The sequence below is a fragment of the Dermacentor albipictus genome, chromosome 4, assembly GCF_038994185.2.
Source record: "Dermacentor albipictus isolate Rhodes 1998 colony chromosome 4, USDA_Dalb.pri_finalv2, whole genome shotgun sequence".
Lineage (NCBI taxonomy): Eukaryota > Metazoa > Arthropoda > Arachnida > Ixodida > Ixodidae > Dermacentor > Dermacentor albipictus.
The window spans coordinates 11,248,549-11,270,711 of NC_091824.1; the positions used below are offsets into that span (position 1 = coordinate 11,248,549).

Genomic DNA, 22,163 nt, shown 5'->3' on the forward strand with positions numbered 1-22,163 from the left:
AGATGGTCACAAGTGCTGCCTTCCCACGGCAGCAAACAGAGAGAGGGGTAGCTTGCTCACTGTAATGGATCAAGTGTGTGTGAGGGGACTGGGGGGTAAGTTGGCGCATGTCTCGGCCATGGCTTTGCATGGCTGTAAGCGTGGCTGAGCGCATACGCTGCCACGCACCCTGCTTTAGATGTTATCTGCCGCATGTGCAAAGAGTGGGTGTGCCGAGACGGTATGGCACCACGTGAGCTGCTTTGCCGCACGTTTAGTACTGGAGGTTGCGTAATTCAGAGTTTCGGTGACCCGTTAGAACGAGAGGCAGATGAGGCATTTGCTCCGCGCTGCTGGCGCTTTTCCTGATAGCGTCGTCCCAGTGCAGGCGACGCTATCAGCAGCGGGGCGGAGTGCACAGGAATGCGTGACTGGCTTCGCTTGGTTCGTATCGCTGAGAAGATATTGTCAACGTATGTGGCATGAAACCGTATCATTTGTTCATCATCATCATCATCATCATCATCATCATCATCATCATCATCCTAGTTACGCCCACTGCAAGGCAAAGGCCTCTCCCATACTTCTCCAACTACCCCGGTCATGTACTAATTGTGGCCATGTTGTCCCTGCAAACGTCTTAATGTCATCCGCCCACCTAACTTTCTGCCGCTCCCTGCCACGCTTCCCTACCCTTGGAATCCAGTCCGTAACCCTTAATGACCATCGGTTATCTTCCCTCCTCATTACATGTCCGGCCCATGCCCATTTCTTTTTCTTGATTTCAACTAAGATGTCATTTACCCGCGTTTGTTGCCTCACCCAATCTGCTCTTTTCTTATCCCTTAACGTTACACCCATCATTCTTCTTTCCATAGCTCGTTGCGTCGTCCTCAATTTCAGCAGAACCCTTTTCGTAGGCCTCCAGGTTTCTACCCCATATGTGAGTACTGGTAACACACAGCTGTTATACACTTTCCTTTTGAGGGATAGTGGCAACCTGCTGTTCATGATTTGAGAATGCCTGCCAAACGCACCCCAGTCCAATCTTATTCTTCTGGTTATTTCAGTCTCATGATCTGGATCCGTGGTCACTACCTGCCCTAAGTAGATGTATTCCCTTACCACTTCCAGTGCCTCGCTACCTATCGTAAACTGCTGTTCTCTTCCGAGACTGTTAAACATTACTTTAGTTTTCTGCAGATTAATTTTCAGACCCACCCTTCTGCTTTGCCTCTCCAGGTCAGTGAGCATGCATTGCAATTGGTCTCCTGAGTTACTAAGCAAGGCAATATCATCAGCGAATCGCAAGTTGCTAAGATATTCTCCATCAACTTTTATCCCCAATTCTTCCCACTCCAGGTCTCTGAATACCTCCTGTAAACATGCTGTGAATAGCATTGGAGAGATCGTATCTCCCTGTCTGACGCCTTTCTTTATTGGGATTTTGTTGCTTTCTTTGTGGAGAACTACGGTGGCTGTGGAGCCGCTATAGATATCTTCCAGTATTTTTACGTATGGCTCATCTACACCCTGATTCCGTAATGCCTCCATGACTGCTGAGGTTTCGACTGAATCAAACGCTTTCTTGTAATCAATGAAAGCTATATATAAGGGTTGGTTATATTCTGCACATTTCTCTATCACTTGATTGATAGTGTGAATATGGTCTATTGGTGAGTAGCCTTTACGGAATCCTGCCTGGTCCTTTGGTTGACAGAAGTCTAAGGTGTTCCGGATTCTATTTGCGATTACCTTGGTAAATACTTTGTAGGCAACGGACAGTAAGCTGATCGGTCTATAATTTTTCAAGTCTTTGGCGTCCCCTTTCTTATGGATTAGGATTATGTTAGTGTTCTTCCAAGATTCCGGTATGCTCGAGGTTATGAGGCATTCCGTATACAGGGTGGCCAGTTTCTCTAGAACAATCTGACCACCATCCTTCAACAAATCTGCTGTTACCTGATCCTCCCCAGCTGCCTTCCCCTTTTGCATAGCTCCTAAGGCTTTGTTTACTTCTTCTGGCGTTACCTGTGGAATTTCGAATTCCTCTAGGCTATTCTCTCTTCTACTATCATCGTGGGTGCCACAGGTACTGTATAAATCTCTATAGAACTCCTCAGCCACTTGAACTATCTCATCCATATTAGTAACGATATTGCCGGCTTTGTCTCTTAACGCACACATCTGATTCTTGCCTATTCCTAGTTTCTTCTTCACTGTTTTTAGGCTTCCTCCGTTCCTGAGAGCCTGTTCAATTCTATCCATATTATAGTTCCTGATGTCCGCAGTCTTACGCTTGTTGATTAGCTTAGAAAGTTCTGCCAGTTCTATTCTAGCTGTAGGGTTAGAGGCTTTCATACATTGGCGTTTCTTGATCAGATCTTTCGTCTCCTGCGATAGCTTACTGGTTTCCTGTCTAACGGCATTACCACCGACTTATATTGCGCAGTCCTTAATGTTGCCCATGAGATTGTCGTTCATTGCTTCAACACTAAGGTCCTCTTCCTGAGTTAAACCCGAATACCTGTTCTGTAGCTTGATCCGGAATTCCTCTAGTTTCCCTCTTACCGCCAACTCAGTGATTGGCTTCTTGTGTACCAGTTTCTTCCGTTCCCTCCTCAAGTCTAGGCTAATTCGAGTTCTTACCATCCTATGGTCACTGCAGCGTACTTTGCCAAGCACGTCTACATCTTGTATGATGCCAGGGTTCGCGCAGAGTATGAAGTCGATTTCATTTCTAGTCTCACCATTCGGGCTCCTCCACGTCCACTTTCGACTAACCCGCTTGCGGAAAAAGGTATTCATTATCCGCATATTATTCTGTTCTGCAAACTCTACTAATAACTCTCCCCTGCTATTCCTAGAGCCTATGCCATATTCCCCCACTGACTTGTCTCCAGCCTGCTTCTTGCCTACCCTGGCATTGAATTCGCCCATCAGTATAGTGTATTTTGTTTTGACTTTACCCATCGCCGATTCCACGTCTTCATAAAAGCTTTCGACTTCCTGGTCATCATGACTGCATGTAGGGGCATATACTTGTGCAACCTTCAATTTGTACCTCTTATTAAGTTTCAGAACAAGTCCTGCCACCCTCTCGTTAATGCTATAGAATTCCTGTATGTTACCAGCTATGTCCTTATTAATCAGGAATCCGACTCCTAGTTCTCGTCTCTCCGCTAAGCCCCGGTAGCACAGTGCGTGCCCGCTTTTTAGCACTGTATATGCTTCTTTTGTCCTCCTAACCTCACTGAGCCCTATTATATCCCATTTACTACCCTCTAATTCCTCCAATAACACTGCTAGACTCGCCTCACTAGATAGCGTTCTAACGTTAAACGTTGCCAGGTTCAGATTCCAATGGCGGCCTGTCCGGAGCCAGGTATTCTTAGCACTCTCTGCCGCGTCAAAGATCTGACCGCCGCCGTGGTCAGTTGCTTCGCGGCTGCTGCGGACTGAGGGCCGGGGTTTGATTGTTGTATTCATATAGGAGGTTGTGGCCAAGTACTGCACCAGGGTGGCCAATCCTGCTCTGGTGAGAGAGTGCGTTACCGGTTCTGGTCACCGGGATCAGGCAGCACTCCAGGCCTGTTTGTGCAATTTTCTCAACACACGTTTTTTTTTTGTATTTTCTGGTGGAGAATCGCGCGGCACCGGGATTTGAACCACGGTCCTCTTGCACAGGAGGCGGATACTCTACCGTCCCCGCAGGAGTTAAATTTAAAAAAAATTAAATTATGGGGTTTTACATGAGAAAACCACTTCCTGATTATGAGGCGCGCCGTAGTGGAGGACTCCTGAAATTTCGACCACCTGGGGTTCTTTGACATGCACCTAATTCTAAGTACACGGGTGTTTTCGCATTTCGCCCCCATCGAAATGCGGCCGCCATGGCCGGGATTCGATCCCGCAACCTCGTGCTCAGCAGTCTAACACCATAGCCACTGAGCAACCACGGTGGGTCCCGCAGGAGTTGTACGCCTCATTTCACCTACAGTGGTGCCCTATTTGATCAGTCAAGGTGGACCAATCTGAGCTAGGTTATACCGCACTGATGGCACTCGGCTAGAGAACCTGGTATTTATGACCTGCACATGTGTGGCCATATATAATTGACCATATATATATATATATATATATATATATATATTTTTGAAGGAGGGTTCCCATACAGTGATAAAATAAAGGAAAAAACATTAAAAAGAAAGAAGAAAAAAATTGGGGGAAAAAAAAGAATATAAGAGGTGATTTGAACTCGTAACCCTTAGATGTTGCCCGGAAAGATAGCTCAGTCGGTTGGTTCGTCAGGCCCAAGGTTACTTTCAAGCGCCATAGCTCCTTCTCTGAGCCTCATACTTACGTGGAAAGGGACTGATGTTGTCCGCGATAGTCGCTTTTTGCTGGTTGGAAGGCTGTTGGAAGTGGTTGGAAGGCATACTTTCTTGGAAAAAATGGCCGCCCGAGGAGAAGAGCGAACTCGAGCGGCTTTAGAGACTAGGAAAACTGCCTTAAAATATTTACACTTGAGGGAAGGAGAATCGGAAGGCGATATAAGCGTGCGTGGCCATGATACGCACACAACAAACTGCCTTAACATATTTAGACTTGAGGGAAAGCTTCGTTAACAAACTATAACATGGCAATCAGCACTCGAATACGACGAGAGAAATTATTGAGACGTGGAAAACTCCCTTGAAATAAATATGGTTTGCGAGACAAATGCTTGTAAGTATTGAATCTCTTAAAAGATGAGGGGGAATAAGCGCTCACCGAAAGGGCATCGTCCGCACGAGACCACCACCAGGCACCTTACTGAGAGGGGGAGGGCTCCGCGGCCGGAACGAAGCCTCCCTTCTCCGCCGGCCAAGAGGGGAAAACGCGCTTTCCGATTGCTCAAGGTTGCGCGGGCCTAGTATAAGTCTAGCGTCTAGGAAAAGCTTAAGCAGGTGCGAGGGCCGGCACGCATAGTGTGGGAAGCTAGCTGCCAGAATAACTATCTCAGGGACTGCTGCTGACGAGTCGAAAAAAACAAGGAAATGGCCCAGAGGGTTATACTACGAGAGCTATGACTGGTAATTTTCTATATATATATATATATATATATATACATATATATATATATATATATATATATATATATATATATATATATATATATATATATATATATATTCATCTCATCTATAGGATTGCATGCGTGCGCTGTTGCTTTCTCTCTGCGTGTAGTAGTTAAGAGAGCCAGTTTAAGGGCGGAGAAGAAGGAAGGAAAGGAAAGTCTCTGAAGCAAAATTGCAGCGCCATGGTTTTAAAGCGCACCCGGGGTAGCGAAACGGAGGGCGATATGTATAAGCGTGCGTGGGTATCATTTGTTGCTGTCTCCCAAATTTATCATAATAAATTGTTTTCTTATAAAAATTTTATTTTTTCGATTGCCCGATAATTCGGAAAATTCTGAGGACCCTTTCTGTGTAACAAAAAATTTATCAGTGACTGCACTTATTTGCATAAAAGGTCAAATTTCAATACAACGAAATTTCTACTCAATGAAGCAAATTGCCGATTTTACCAACTTTGTTATTTCTAGGCTTAACTGTACTAGCACGAGAATAATTGAACAAAATAAAACAAGAAGCAGGAGATTGAACACTTTCAATCTGTTGAATTAAAGTAGAAAATTTTATTTATTTGTTAATTTTTCTTGGTCACAGTTTCTTGAGCTAAAGTGCAGGTCAGGACGTCCTTGCTTTTTCGGCGTATTTACTTCAAGTCGGGCACACCAAAAGGTGTGTGTCTGCACCTGTGTCTGCACCCAAAGGTGTGTCTGATGTAAAGCTGCCAAGAAAAATGAAAAGTGCAAATGCAAATTGCTATATACAAAAAAAAACAGAAAAGGAGGAGGGGGGCGACCAAGAATGTCATATTTAGCTATGCTCAGAATACTCAACAAACCTTCCACTGCATTCCAGCCCCTCAGAAGGTTCAAAGGAAAAACGTTTGTACTACACATTCAAAGAAGAAAAAGTTTGTAAAATACAGTGCTCTCAAAATATGTGAGCCTGAATGGAATTATGGGGTTCTATGTTCCAAAACCACCATTTGATTATGAGACACACCATAGTAGGGTCCACCCACTATGAGACACACCATAGTGGGGTCCACCCACAATTTCCACCACGAGGAGATCTTTAACATGCCTTCAATGCATGGGACACAAGTGTAATTGCATTTCGCCCCTATCGAAATGCGGCTGCGGCAGCCGGGATTTGATCCCGTGACCTTGTGCTTAGCAGCACAACTCCATATTCACTAAGCCACCACGGTGGGTAATATTGTATCTGTATCGGAACAGGATGCAGCAGTCCAGCTGGCTTGCCGGGTAGGGCTTTGCGGCGCTGGCAATCCAGGCATGTCTGTGTGTAACGTTTCACGATCGACGCAAGTTTCGGCCAATAGTACTTTAGCCTAATTCTTGCCAATGTCCGAGTGTAGCCCAAGTGACCAGCGGTCGGCTCGTTGTGACAGGCATGTAGGACTTCGTCGCGAAGAGATGCGGGAATGACGAGTAAGTAGCTGCTGCCACTAGGTAAAAAGTTCTTTTTATACAGAACGTCGTGACGTAAGCAGAATGAAGGCAGCCCTCTGGCGAATAACCTCGGCACGCTGCCTGTTCTTCCCTCTAAGTTATCAAAAAGAGGTACCAGTTCTGCGTCCTCGCGTTGGTGGCGTGAAACGGTGACAGTATCTAGCACGCCTAGAAAAGCCGTGTCATCATCGTCGTGCACTGCAGTCAGAATAGGAGACCAAAAAAGGCAGTCGGCGTCGGTGTGTCGTTTCCCTGATTTGTAGACAACCGTGAAGTTGAACTCTTGGAGACAAAGACTCCAGCGCGCTAGCCGACCAGCTGGATCTTTTAAATTAGTCAGCCAGCAAAGTGCATGATGATCACTGACAACGGTGAAACACCGACCATACAAATATGGCCGAAATTTCAGGACGGCCCACACCAGTGCGAGACATTCTTTTTCTGTAGTGGAGTAGTTTGCCTCCGTCCTTGATAGCATCCTGCTGGCGTAAGCAATCACTCTTTCGGCGCCATCCTGCCACTGTAGAAGCACTGCGCCGAGGCCGACATTACTAGCGTCGGTATGAAGAATCGTAGGAGCATCGTCATCAAAGTGTGCGAGCACGAGAGGCGTCTGCAGCCGTTGCCGTAGGTCGTGAAATGCCCGTTGCTGGTCTTCACCCCATATGAAGGGGACATCTTCTCTGGTTAGATGCGTTAATGGCCATGTGATGCGCGAAAAGTCCGCAATAAAGTGTCGGTAGTAGGCGCAAAGGCCCAGAAAACGTCGCACGGCCTTTTTATTTGATGGCGTTGGGAAATTAGCAACGGCAGAGATTTTATCAGGGTCAGGTCGGACACCTTCACGACTGACAACGGGACCGAGAAATTGAAGTTCTTCAAAGCCAAAATGGCACTTTTCAGGTTTCAAAGTTAGACCAGCTGAGTGTATTGCTTCAAAGACCGTCTTTAGTCTCCGTAAGTGTTCCTCGAACGTGACGGAGAAAACAATCACGTCGTCGAGGTACACCAGAAAGGTTTGCCATTTGAGGCCTGAGAGTACCGTGTCCATGAGTCGCTGAAACGTTGCTGGCGCAAAACACAAACCGAAGGGGAGCACCTGAAATTCATAAAGCCCGTCGGGCGTCACAAAAGTGGTCTTCTCACGGTCTCTCTCATCAACTTCTATTTGCCAGTAGCCGCTTTTCAAGTCCATCAACGAAAAGTAACATGCGTTTCGTAGCCTGTCCAGTGAATCGTCGATACGCGGCAGCGGATAAACGTCTTTCTTTGTGATCTCGTTGAGTTTTCGATGGTCGACGCAGAAGTGCAGGCTACCGTCCTTCTTTTTCACCAACACGACAGGCGGTGCCCAAGGACTCTTGGATGGCCGAATAACCCCGTCCTCAAGCATCGTCTTCACTTGCGTTTGTATCGCCTCGCGCTCTTTCGGTGCCACACGATAAGGATTCTGCCGAATTGGTCTGGCGTCGGCTTCAATGAGAATACAGTGCTTAGTGAGCGGCGTCTGGCTGACTCGTGACGTAGATGAAAAGCAGCTCTTAAACTCATTGATGAGCTCAAGAAGCCTGTTACGTTCAACGGGTGACAAGGTGGAACTGATATCAACCACAGGGGCAGGCATGGCCATGGTGGCCGTTGCGTGCTCCACTGAGAGGCAGTCTTGTATTGAGGTTCGTCAAAGTAAGCAACAGCCGTGCCTCTAACAATGTGTCGACGTTCCCTGGTAAAATTCATCAGCAGGAGTTCAGCACGTCCGTCGTGTATGTTAATTACGGCCCTGGCGGTGGAAACGCCTTGACTCAGTACTAGTGCGTCGATGTGTTCAGCGACACCAGTCCCGGTGTTCAAGTTGTCGCAGATAACAGGTACGAGGGAACAGCTTCGCAGCGGAAGCGTGACGTCGTCATCGGCGATACGTAAACGGGGTCGCTGGTGCTCCGCGGGGTCGACGTCGTCTGAGCTCGTAGAAAATGTGATGACGAGGTCACGGACATTAATCACTGCACCGTACTCTCTCAAGAAATCCATACCCAATATAAGTTCCTTGCAGCTCTCAAAGAGAATGACGAGGGTGGCGACGAAGGTTTCACCGGCGATTACTATCCTGGCTGTGCATTTTCTGATCGGCGTCATCAACTGGCCGCCGGCAGTTCTGATGTTGGGCCCGGCCCACGGCATCTTCACTTTTCTCAACCTGTCGGCCAGCTTTTGACTTATTATCGAAAAATGCGAACCAGTATCGACGAGAGCGGCCACATGGTGGCCGTCAATGAAAATGACGAGATCGGCGGTGACGGCATCGGTTACGGGGGTGCGGTTGGAGACGGAGTTTTAGAGTCGTTGGTCGTCGGTGATGGTGGCTCTTGGAAAGCTAGACGGTTTGGAACCTCACCCCCGGAGGTCGCTGCTTCTAGTTTCCCCGGCGTGGGCTAGGGGATCTGCCCCTAGAGGCGTCAGAAAAATCGCGACGGGTCGGTGGGGTATAGCCAGCCGGAGAAGGGGAACGTGATCAAGGCGTCGCTGAACCTTCCGGCCGAAAGTTTGTAGAATTTTCGTCGCAGGTACGTGCAGCATCAAACACAGGGTAATTGCAGTTGGGAAACCTTGGATACCCGGCTGTGCCGTAGTGGCACGCGCGATAAACATGTCCTGCTTCGCCGCAATGAAAGCACAGCGGCCGGCGGTCAGCGATGCGCCACAAATCGGTCTTTCGAAGCGGGTAGCCCACAGGGGATTCGCCGTAAGACCGAGGCGCAGCGATGGGCTGGCGGCGATACGGCATAGCTGGCGGCATCTGTGACTGGCGAAAATATGGCGTCTGGGGTGGCGGTGCTGGCTGCGTCATAGTGGTCGACGGTGTCAGCAGCATCGAAGTCGCGGGAGGTGGACGACAGACAGCTTCCGTATAGGTTAGTCTGTCTTCTGACAGCTGTCTTCCCGGGTGTTTAGTATTGAAGGTTGCGTAAACTCAAGTTTCGGTGACCCATTGGAGTGAGAGGCAAATGAAGCATTCGCCCCCGCTGTCAGCGCTTTTCATTATAGCGTCATCCCTGTGCTGGCGACTCTATCCAGCCACAGGGGTGGAGTGCACGCGAAAGTGTGACTGGCTTCGGTTAATTCAGTGAAGATATCATCGACGTGCCATGAAACCGTATAATTCGTTGCTGACTCCCAAATTCATCAAAATTAATTGATTTTCAATAGCCCAATAATTCAGAAAATATTGCGGCCCTTTTCCGTGCCAGAGAAATCAATCCGTGACTTTACTTACCCCCGTATGCAGAGATGCAACTTAAGTCGAAGCACATGCTTGACTTGATCCGAGTGACGCCTATCGGGAACGCGCCGAAGGAAACGCAGTGAGCGTCTTTGGGCACGTTAACGCCAGGCGTCATCGAAATCAAGTCAAGCATGTGCTTCAACTTAAGTTGCATCTCTGCATATGGGGGTTATTTTCATAAAGAGTCGAATTTCAATACAAAGAAATTTTAACATAACGAAGCAAATTGCCGATGTTACCTACTTCATTATATCGAGGTTTAACTGTACCTCAATTCTGTTCTTTAATTCTTCTTCTCTGAAGTGCAGTTCAGGGCATGACATCCTTGCTTTTTTGGTGTGACCTATCTGAATTCATGATTAGACTTGTTCATAGTCTACATGCCCGTTGTACAGTCACCACTTAAAAAATGAGAACTAAAAAAATTATGTTGTAAATAAAGAAATCTAAGAAAGTCACGCCCTCAGCCATTCATCTTAAAATGCGCAGTGCTTCGAACGGATCTTTTATCACATTTCTTGAGTAGTTCAGGCTTAGGACAAGTTCAAAAGGAGAAAAAAGAAGAATTTAAATAAGAACATTGCGTAGATAAAGCTTTGAAACAGAAACATCAGCTCTGCCAATTTTCATCAACATCCACGAATAAAATAAGGAAGCCACGTCCCCCCTTGATAGTGTTTTCCTTCAGTATCCCTTGGTAAACACGAGCTGCCATGTGGTTCCAGATCAACAACACGAGTGTGGAGGGGCTGAGCCTGAAGGAGGCCCGCAAGCTTCTCGAGGCCAGCAAGGAGCGCCTGCAGCTGGTGCTCCAACGTGAGGATGTGTATGGCAGCAGCAAGGCCCCCATGGCCAGCCTGTCCCACACTCGCCCCATGGAAGAGCGCGCAGCCAGCCAGAATTTGTACGTGCAGCCGCCCACTCGTGCAGACGACAAGAACAACCTGTCCAGGTACTCCTCATTGCACGGCACAAGCACCGTGGCTGCAGTGTTCGACTGGTTGGGACAAACCGCTGCCTCACTGGCAGCACAGAGGTGTCATCTTGTGGTGCATGCTGCTGCATTTGGTTACATTGCTTTTTTTTTTGCTTACCGAGAAAATGTCACAAGTGTTGGCACTTACGCAGACTTTATATGTGTGGTGGAATCTGTTAAAATAAAACGGTGGCACCACCTCTCATGTCTTTGCTGTCCACAGGAAAATGGGCAGTTTTTGGGTAGTCTAGTAAACAATTTTTTTACTGCTAGAGCAATTGCTTTATATTAGATTCTATGGTATCAATTTGTAGAAGAAGGAATGTTCTTTTTAATGGTATTATTTTCAAGCAAACATTTATTAACTATTCTATAAAAAAATTTATTTAATAAAAGGCACTTTTATGAAAACAAGAAAGCTCTGTAAAAGCATCGATGCTGCTTTGCACCAAAAGAACATTGAAAAAATTTGGGATATGCATTTTGAACAAAAAAGGCTATATACAACATTCCTGCAAATATATTTTTATCCGGAGAAGTTCTTTATATACGAAGGAAAATGTTAGCCCTAGTGGCTATCGTGCTCGTGTGAGAGCTCTTACAAACCGCTGCATGGCACTCTGGAGCGCAATAATTGTGCAATTCCGAGATCCATTCTTGGCCGCTTTGCACAAAACTGCAGTCTTTGTGCCGCCACCGGCAAGTGGTCCTGCTCAAACGATGTTGACACCCTGCAGACAAGAACTGTGATCTTTAGAACACACCGGATATCTTTTGATCTGAGCACGGCAGCGATGAAACAGTTCTGAATAGAAAACGAAACCTGCCGGCAGATGCCTGTTGACGTTCCAGGGCTATTTGACGCACTTTTGCCGTCTGCGCTGAAGTCCGATAAATCAAAATCATCTTCCGAGTTTGTGCTGCTACCATCATCAAAAAATTTTCACACAAGCTCATCGGATTCTGCCAAAATTTGCTGCTTTTGAAGGACATCTGCACGCGCCGTTGATGCGATATCGGAAGCTATGAGCGCTTGTCACACCCGACTAAAAGGCGCTTCAAAAGTCTCCACGCGGTGAAAAAAAGGAAAACACGAAAGCAAAACCAGAAAAATAATTCGTCTTTTATGCACTGAATGACGATGACGCTAGCTGTCCAAAAGTGTCCCGAGCACAGCAAAATTTTAAGTTGAAACCTTCAATAATGGGCTATCAATGGGTGTAGGCACAGACAGGAAAGTGTTAAACTGATTTATTGAAACAGCATCCAATAAATACCTAGTTTTTAAAATCTTGAAGTCATTCAATATAATTGACTCCAGCTTACATTCTTAAATAATAGTAACTAATGCTCGGATAACACCTTCCACCAGTAACTTTATGTAGAATGATAGCATGTTTCAGCTTGTCCTGCAGGTTATACCACCATTCCTTCCTCAACAATGAATTTAATTTTAGACCTTTTCATATGTTGTGCAGCATTGATTATTGCCACAAATTGCGAATTGAACCAGGCAAGCCCTTCATGCAGTGTTTTTTCTGTAGATGATTGAAAGAATGAAATCACCTTTATTGTTCCTGCGCTTATACGGCACACACCAACGGGGGCAAAATGAACGCCAACTGGGAATGAAGACGCAAGCGGACACAAACGAGTGCAGATTTGTCGCCGTTGGTGTGTGCTCTGCGTAACGCATGAACAATGAACTTGCACCGACCTATCCCAACTCATCGCTCGGTGAAATCGTGTTACAGCACACATCGATGCCGTCACTGATAAGGAACTTTTTCACCATGTATGATTGTATAATTAGTAGGGGTGTGTGACACAAACGAGTGCAGATTTGTCGCCGTTGGTGTGTGCTCTGCGTAATGCATGAACAATGAACTTGCACCGACTTATCCCAACTCATCGCTTGGTGAAATCATATTACAGCACACATCGATGCCGTCACTGATAAGGAACTTTTTCACCATGTATGATTGTATAATTAGTAGGGGTGTGTGAATACCTGTATATCACCGAAGTGAATTGAATAGTGACTGTTCAAATAATTTGATTCGTGAATGAAATATCTACTACAGTCGAACCCACTTATAACAATATTCAGGTGCCACGAAAATTCTATTGTTTAACTGATAATTGTTGTAACAAGGTTGCTTGAAAAAATCAAAATAGGGGAGTGGCAGAACTGATGTGGGAAAACTATAATGGCGGGGAGGCTAGTGCCCCTCCCCACCACCTTCCTCCATCCGGTTTCTGATTGTGCTCACTCGTTTAACTGCTTCCTGGGCACTTCGATTGCTTGTAACAAGCTTCGGCTGTCAGGGTTAAACCTTTGAGAGTCGATTTTTTCACCATATGCCACTGCCCAGGGTCGATTTTTTTTATTGCTGATTCCGATTCTTAGGAACTTATTTCGAAAAAAATTTACGGTAATTTTTCTAGGGTGACCATAAAGTGAGGAAAAGATTTTTTGCGTTGGTATATATGCTCTCTTCATTCATGAATAACAACTATAGAAAAGGAAATAAACTGATCAGCATTAAAAATTTTATGCATTTTTATGCATAGTTCAAGGCTTTGAAAATCCACACTCGAGAATATTTCGCAAGCCTCAAATGTTCCTGCTCTTACACTAATACATACGTCCATAGCGTAATCGAACTGCGTAGGTGCCTGCACTCAAGAAAACTGTTTCGTTGTGTGCCCATCAAAAAAGAAGCAACATGTGTGACAAACCAAACTTCGTCTTATCGCCAACTAGCTAGGGCAATTAGTTTTCGCCAGTCTTAAAAAAAACAAAAGAAAAGGAAACGCATGCACGGCGGCATCCTTCCTACGCGCACCCCTGTGAGCACTAAACGAGCGAGAAACAAGAGGTCGCCCTTTGAGCAATTAGGAACAAGATAGCCATCAGTTTCGCAAGCGCAAAAAACCAAAACTGCCCTCGAAACAAAATCCAAATGGCCGCCTGCCTGCGCGCGCGCCAATGCGTGAGCGGTGGTGTATAGACACGTGGGAGCAAACTAGCGCTAAAACAAACCATGCAACGAAAACCGAGAGAGGTAGCCATACGAAAAAAATTCCCTGTATCCTCACTTAGTGGCAGCACATGACAGAAAAGAGAAAGTTAGGAAATTGGCGCAATTTTTAAACGTACAGATGGTGCCGTAAATATACGGCATCGACCATTTTCGGACTTGTTCGTGGCGCCGTATATTTACATCATTGACCGTCAAAGGGTTAAAGGGCCCCTCGCCAGGCAACATAGTAAACTTTGGTTATATGCTGGAAGTTGTTATGTCTCCTCTAGGAAGCGTCCTGCCGTAAAAATTTTTCAAATCATCTCATTAATAGCCGAGATAAAAATATTTCAGTGCCGTGAACCCATGATTTCAGGAGGCGAGGGCCCCTGCCACGGGAGACACTTTTTCCACCTGCCCGTCTAGCCTCCGCAAGTAAAATTCCTCCCCTGCGTTCTCCCGTACTGGAGCTCAAGGATCGCATGACATATACATCACGGGCCTTGCCTTCATTCTTTCTTTTTTCTCCTCGCTTTTTTGTGGCGTGGGGTACTTCTGGTGACAGCGTTGCGCGCTAGCTATTGCGTTGTCTGGTCCCGTGCAGCGCATGATTTTGGGCGCTGTGCACGAGGACGCTTGACTAGCGTATAAGTTTCTGCTACATGAATACTGAGGCAGACACAAGTAGATCACATAGCGTGATCCTGCACTGGAACACAGTAGAAAATGAGATAGTTTCGGTGTCTGCGCGCTCGACTGCGTGACGTGGAAACGAGCAGACTAAACGGAAATGCATCCCTCTTACTACGTTGCAAAGTAAAACAAATACATGCAGACATTCTGTTTATGTGTTTTGTCATTTCCCTAAGCTTTAATTAATTTACAGTCGAACCCGGCTATATCGAACTCGCAAAAATACGCCTATCAGTTCGACATAGAGCATAATTTGATAATCCTGCTAAATAATTGCATGTCATAAAAGCACATACCATTTATAAAATCACGCTATTGATGAGACTAGCTTAGTTTCGCAAGAAATAATCCTGCATTTTCTTCTGCTTGAGCAATTTCGCTGCCTGTGACGCACGCACTTCTCCACATTGTCTAAGGAGTCGGAGCAGCTCAGGCCGCCGCCTTCCACATTCGCACAGAAGCACCGGACTAGTGCAGGCGCACCAATAACTTGGGAGGATGTGGGCAAAGGTCCGTTGTTGCTTTCTTCATTGTGCCCACTTTCACTTGTGCTCGGTACGATGTCGGCAATGTAGCCTTCGTTTTTGGGCTCTCCGTGGTCGCGACACCATCATTTGCCCTCACAAACTCGTCCACCGTTGATTCCTCAACAGCTTCCAGAAATTCTGACAGCTCGCTCCAAACTTCAGCAACACTGGCAATGGCTTCGTCGCATTCATCAAAATTTACAGTCATCACCGAGCACACGGAAGCCAGCACAGCTAAAGCAATTTTGCATGAACCACTCGTACACGGCCGTGCGTACACGTCAGGTGCCACGGGCACTGGGTCGCGAGTTCGGCCACTTTAACTCTAATCTCCCCCTTATTCTTCAAGATCTTGGTCAGAGTGCTCCTCGGAATCATTCACGCTGAGGGGACACATCCGACTTCTCACTGCGTTTGACCCGATTTATGATTTCGAGCTTCACGATAAAAGGCGAATTCTGCCGCTTTATCACGGCAACACTGCGGGAGTAAGCCCACAAGGCGCAAACACAATGGACCAGAGAAGCACCGAGACAACTCGCACTTTCGCCATTTTGCATGACGAGGGCACAAGAGCCCCTGATTGGCTGTCTGAGCAAGCACTGCGGGCGGGCCAGGGTGAGTGAGTGAGTGAGTGAAACAACTTTATTTTGTCCACTATAGACCTAAGCAAACGCCACGCCACCTGGCTAGGCCCACTCGGGGACCATCAGGTGGAACCTGACGGCCCTGTCGCGAGCCCTCTGGACTGCCAGGGTTTGAGAGGTCTGATCCTGGGCCCTAATCAGCTTCTTCATTTCCTCTTGAGTGAAAGGGGGACCGGCAGAGGCGTAGCCCCACAGGACATGTTCGAAGTCCGCATAATCACCACACAGAGGGCAGTCCGGGCTTGGGAACCGTTCGGGGTACATTGTGTGTAGCGCCGCGGGGCTCGGGTAAGTGCTTGTTTGCAGTAGTCTGAGAGTGACTGCCTGGGCCCTGCACAGCGAGAAGTGCGGCGAAGGTAGGACTCTTCTTGACAGATAATTGTATTTGCAGATTTCGTTGTACGAGCAGAGAGGCTCGGGTCGCCCAGGAGAGGACGCGTTGCCCAGCGCACGGTCTGGGTAATTTTTTGCAGGGGGGGTGTCGACAACTTGTCCGGGACAGTGTGGTCACAATAGGGAGAGCGGCTGGATGGAGCCCCGCTGCCGGGTTTACCTACTGTTGTGAGGGAAAGCCAACTTCTGGAGGCACTTTTCCGCAGCTTGACATGAGATGTATCAGGAGTCGCTGCTATTTTTGTTCGATGTAAGCGTAACTTTTGCTATATATACTCATTGTAACTATACTGTGTCCAGAAATTGTTTGATATATAGAATAATTCGATGTAAATGGGTTCGATATATTCAGGTTCGACTGTATACAAGCAACATGTGACACAAATAACAGATGTTGCCTCGCATAATTGTCGAAGTCACGTGTCACCACAAGCTAGATCACAGCACAAACACGCTTGTGTAGGCGCACTAGCCATGTCTTTCTCTATGCACTAGCACGTAGGCATCACCCTCTGAATTGGAGCGCGGCGGCCGCGAGGAGATGGGCAAACAACATTCGGTTTGAAATTTTATATCTTTCCATGGCACTTAGGATGCAATACTTTGTAGACACTATCGTCATCCCACATTTTATGCTCCATGCTTGTCAGTTCAAAAGGGTAAGATCTGGTGAGAGGCCCTTTAAAGAATGGCACTGCTATAACAATTTCAAAGAGGGGGTCACGGGTGGCAAGTGACATGCGAGCACCGCTGAGGCATCGCTTTGGTGGCCCGAAAAGGAGCCTTTTAAAAAATGTGAGGAGGTTGCATGGCAGCCTGTCAGCTTGAGAAATCCAGATAAAACGCTGAGGTGAGATCGCCACGAGCATCTCGCCACATATTTCTCACTGGCTTGCATGAGAAAACCCTATGTTTATCAGTCTTGCATGCTTTACGCGAAGCTTGCTGACATCGTTCTCCAAGGTATCCAGGTGCTCCACGTAATGGAGTGGAAGGTTAGTCACTAAAATGGAGCCCCGAAGAGACTGAATCATCTGCCAGGCCTCCTGTGAGGACAATGTTGAGGCAGCCTGCCCTACCACGTCATTGCTGCCGTCGTCGCATTCGTTATCCGATGCGAGCACGTTTGCGATGGTCGCCTCATTGGTTAGAAGCACTTAGTCTCCAAAGCACTTAGTTTCCAAATCTATAGCTGTGCACCTTCTTTTCACCGGCAGTGTCGTGCATTGCTGATTACAGTGGACAGATCAGCCATCTTCCATTTCAGCGGCGAGTCGAAAGAGGCTGAGAAACCACATAGCCAGGCACGACTTCGACAACCAACAAAGGCGAACTCGAGCGATCAAGCTGTTTGCAAAACTGTGCTGAATGAGGAGCCAGTGAGAAATATGTGAGCACCGCAGTTGGCGTGCTTCAATCGTGTTTCTGAGGGTGGCGCAGCGTAGAGCTATGGGCTCAGCCCATTTGTATTCGGAGGGGTGGAAGGGCGGCGGGAGAACGGCATGCGGTGAAGGCTAGAAACGAGCGGCAGCTTTCGGAGCAGCAGGGGCCATCGTGCAGTGGCTCGAATTTCTCGTTTTGATTTTGCTTTTCAAGGATTTCACATTTCACTACCTTACGGCTCGGACACCCAGCAGCCAGACTTCATCGTTATAACCAATAATGTGGCATCGGGGCATTGCAGTAAGCAGGTTATTTCACCATGGAAAACTTACAAAAGTTGACTGTTCAGCAGCTTCTCATTGTTATAACCAATATATTGATACATACACATTGCGTGTTTCTTGTGGACAATGCACATGGGCTCCCCGATGAAGACGACGGACGCTCTCTGGCTCTCGAGCTGTTGGCTGAACTGGCCAGCGCTGCAGTTATCCTTTGTAAATATACTCAGTAAATAGTCTCCAGTTCTTAATCCCTCCTTCGCATAACGATATTGTTAAAACCGGTATCGTTGTAAGTGGATTTCACTGCATTCAAGTTTTTGAATATTCAATATTTTCGGTGTAGAGAGCCACCCCGCGTAGTGCCACTAGAATAGCAGCTTGGGCTTCTTGGTTTTCCATTCTGCTAGTAACAGTGAAAAATGTAGACAGGAGACGACGCAAGAAGACACCACAAGCAGCGCTTGTGGTGTCTTCTTGTCTCATCTCTTGTCTACATTTTGCGCTGTTACTAGCAGGGTAGTGTCACATGTCGCGTGGGCTGTGGAACTCCTTGTGCCCCAGTGCCGCCGAAGTGAGCGTTTCACTTCGTTTTTGGCGCAAAAGGATCACTGGGTGCGTCAATGGCAGGCCACCCTGACTGACACAGTTGTGGATTTTGTCCTTGCAAGCGCTGCCTGACGTCGACTCAATGCAGGATCGTGTACACAGTGCCCAAATGCCATATTGGCCGAGTCAATCTCTCTTGGTACAAGATTCGTCTAGGTCGACGGGACCAAATGAAATAATCACATGACGTGGACACAGGCAATGGCAACTAAGGGAGCATGCATTTCGGAAAGTGGGAAAGTATGCGATAGGCACGCAGATTGTGTTGGATACGTGATGACGTTGCTTCAACAGCTGTCAATCTAACCCGCATGTGTGATTTCGGGACCGATCACCAATGAGCCACTTGTACAAACATATTAGAGAGTTTTACCTTGTCTGGCACTCTGCTAAATGCTGGCAGATTGAGCAGAATAGTGAGTGAGTGGGGGTGCAAAGGTCTGCAGGGTGCAGTCACCTTAGTTGCCTTTTTGGCATTTGTGCATCTATCCGTCGTGCAGAGGCAGGTGACAGCGCATTAAAAATGTCCGCTCTTGTCTCTCATTGTGCAACCTTTTTATTAGTGAATCCACAGTTGAATATTTGACAGGAAAACTTCTGCTCCGCCACTGTCGCATTGCCGTCACGACCACATGCGGATGTAACATCACCATCGCTCGCAGTCGCACATTCACCATCGCTCGCGGGTGCACTGTCACCATTGCTTGCGGTCGTGGTTTCATCATGACTCGCGGTTGCGTAGGTGTTCTGTGGTCGCTTCGTCAGTACCGCACAGGGGCGCAATTTCCCAGTCACCCACGTGTGCCAGTCATGCCTCATCCGCAAGCTCAGCGGCATCCGCTTCTACGAGTAGTTTTCTCCCTCTTTTCTGCTCCTTTTGTGGTCTTCCGTACACGTCTTCCATACACGGTCTTCCTTTCGTGGTGTTCCGTACAACTTCATTCCTTTGGGGCTCATCACAGAAAAGGTGCATAAGCTTCCACGATCGTCAATCAACTTGATCGGAATGCGCAGCTCGCTGCTGCGCAAATGCGCGCGAGATAGGTTCGTCGGCAATTCAGATCTACAACAGCCAATAGGAGTGTGCCCTGTGCTGCACGGGACTGCTACACTCAATCGCAATGCCTCCTTTGTCTTTTTTTCGCTTGCGTTTGCTGGTTTATTTTTTGGTGGAGAAATGCATCGCTCCAGCTTTCTTTAGCTCCGATCTCTCCTCTTTATGATGATACCAAGATGGCGGCGCTGCGTCAATGGATAGCCGGGCTGTACGCAGTGCCACGGGGCCTTCTGAAGCCCGACTTTATCGAAATTTTTTATGATAGCACTCAACGAAAGTGCTGTTTTCTCGATTTCTACCGCATATTTTTTTATAATATTTCACCACGAGATAAATAAAGGTCCGTGGATCGTGAAAAAAAAATTAAAAAGTCTAAAATTTTGACAATCTGACCGCTTCAATTGTCGCGTCCTCCTTAAGTGTTGAGAGCCAACAGAGAGCAGGATGATCCATAGTAACAGTGAAACGTCGACCCTATAAGTACGGACAGAATTTTCTCGCTGTCCATACAAGTGTGAGGCACTCATGCTCTGTAATGGAGTAATTGCGTTCAGCATGTGAAAGCAGGCGACTTGTGTACGCAATAACTTTGTCATGTCTACGTTGGCACTGAGCTAAAACTGCGCCAATTCCATAGCCACTAACATCTGTGCAGACTTCAGTTGGGGCAGATGGGTCGAAGTGAGCAAGAATTGGCGGAGTAGTGAGCAGAGTGATAAGGTGTTAGAAGGTAGCAGCTTGGTCAGGATCCCATGAAAAGGGGGCCTTCAGAAGTTCAGTCAGAGGCCGAGCAATGTATGCAACATTTCTGACAAATTGACGGAAGTAAGAGCATAAGCCTACAAAGCTGTGGACATCTTTGGCACAGGTTGGCACAGGTTGGCACGGGTAAATCGAGAACAGCACAGACTTTTGCTTGATTGGGGTGGACGCCAGATGAGTCAACGAGATGACCGAGGATGGCGATTTGGCGGCGACCAAAGTGACACATCGAAGAATTTAATTGTAGCCCAACAGCACGGAAGACGGAAAGAATAGATGAAAGGCTTTCAAGGTGTGTCATGAAGGTTGACGAGAACACGATGACGTTGTCGAGATAACAAAGGCATATAGACCACTTAAAGCTGTGCAAGAGTGTGCACATTTTGCGCACAAAGGTGGCCGGAGCATTGCACAAGCCGAATGGCATGACTCGAAACTTATAAAGGCCATCTGGCATAACAAATATGGTCTTCTCACAGTCCATGTCATTGACGGCTATCTGCCAGTAACTGGAGCACAGGTCTATCGATGAAAAATATGTTGCACCGTGTAGGCAATCCAATGCATCGTCTATGCGTGGCAGTGGATAGCCATCCTTCTTTGTTATCTCGTTTAGATGGCGATAATCTATGCAGAATTACCAGGTGTTGTCCTTTTTTTTACCAAGACAACAGGAGAAGCCCACGGGCTCGATGATGGTTTAATAATGCCCTTGGTAAGCATCTTATCAACTTCCTGCTGTATTACTCGGTGCTCGGCCTATGACACGCGATAGGGCCATCTGTGAATAGGCGGTGCATCGCGGTATGTATGCGATGTTGAACTAGGGACGTTTGTCCCAAAGGCCGACGTCATGGTCAAAAATGCCGGAATAAGATGTGACCAGATGACGAAGATCATCGGTTTGTGTAGGGGTAAGGTCCAGGGCTATCATCTTGGTAATGTTGTCGTACACTGGGGGCGACGTGGCAGAATGAGAATTGCAGGCAGCGGAAGAGTTGAAGGAAGACAGAAAAGGCACCAGGGAAGAAAGGTCGTACTCATTCAACGGCACTGACACAGGGAGTGACGACATAGTCGCCATCCGGTACACAGGGGTTGGGCTCAGCAGTGATACAGTTCAGTGCCTATGGAGATAGACGAATAAAGTCGGCGCAACAGAGCTGGATTGGTACGGTGTCGGTAAGGTCGGTAACATCATGGAAATCAAGTTTTACTACGCCAGCCAGCACCAGCAATTGAGAACACAAAAAATGACCCAATAGAGTTACGCTCATCTTTTGCCGGTTCATATGTTCCCAGACGAATTACAACAAATGATTGAGGACCTTAACAGAGAGTGTGAGAGTGGGTTTGAAGATTAATATGAAGAAGACAAAGATAATGGCTAATAGCCAGGCAAGGGAACAAGAGTTCAAGGTCGTCAGTCAGCCTCTAGAGTCTGTGAAGGTGTATGTTTACCTAGGTCAATTAATCACAGGGAATTCATAGAAGAAAAAAAATGGGTTGGATTGCATGCGGCAGACATTGTCAGCTCCTGACTGGAAGCTTACCATTATCATTGAAAAGGAAGGTGTACAATCAGTGCATTTTATCATTGCTGACATATTGGGCAGACACTTGGAGACTGACAAAGAAGCTTGAGAACAAGTTAAGGACCACGCAAGGAGCGATGGAACGAAGATTGCTAGGCATAACGTTAAGAGACAGAAGGACAGTGGTTTGGATCAGAGAGCAAACGGGTATAGCCGGTATTCTAATTAACATTTAGAGAAAAAAATGTAGCTGGGCAGCTCATGTAATGCATCGTTTAGATAACCGTTGGACCAATAGGGCTACAGAATGGGTACCCAGAGAAGAGAAACACAGTCGAGGATGGCAGAAGACAAAGTGGAGTGATGAAATCAGGAAATTCGCGGGTGCTAGTTGGAATCGGTTGGCGGAGCACAGGGGTAGTTGGA

General features: G+C 47.0%; 1 protein-coding gene across 2 annotated transcripts in view; it reads left to right on the plus strand.

The window, feature by feature from the left end:
• pyd (zonula occludens-like protein polychaetoid) overlaps positions 1-22,163 on the plus strand; it is a 448,973-nt gene that overhangs the window by 168,897 nt on the left and 257,913 nt on the right. For both annotated transcript variants that reach the window (XM_065435932.2, XM_065435931.2), the window contains exon 7: positions 10,574-10,800. In XM_065435932.2, the coding sequence (XP_065292004.2) occupies positions 10,574-10,800 (227 nt within the window). The remainder of the gene's footprint in view (positions 1-10,573; positions 10,801-22,163) is intronic.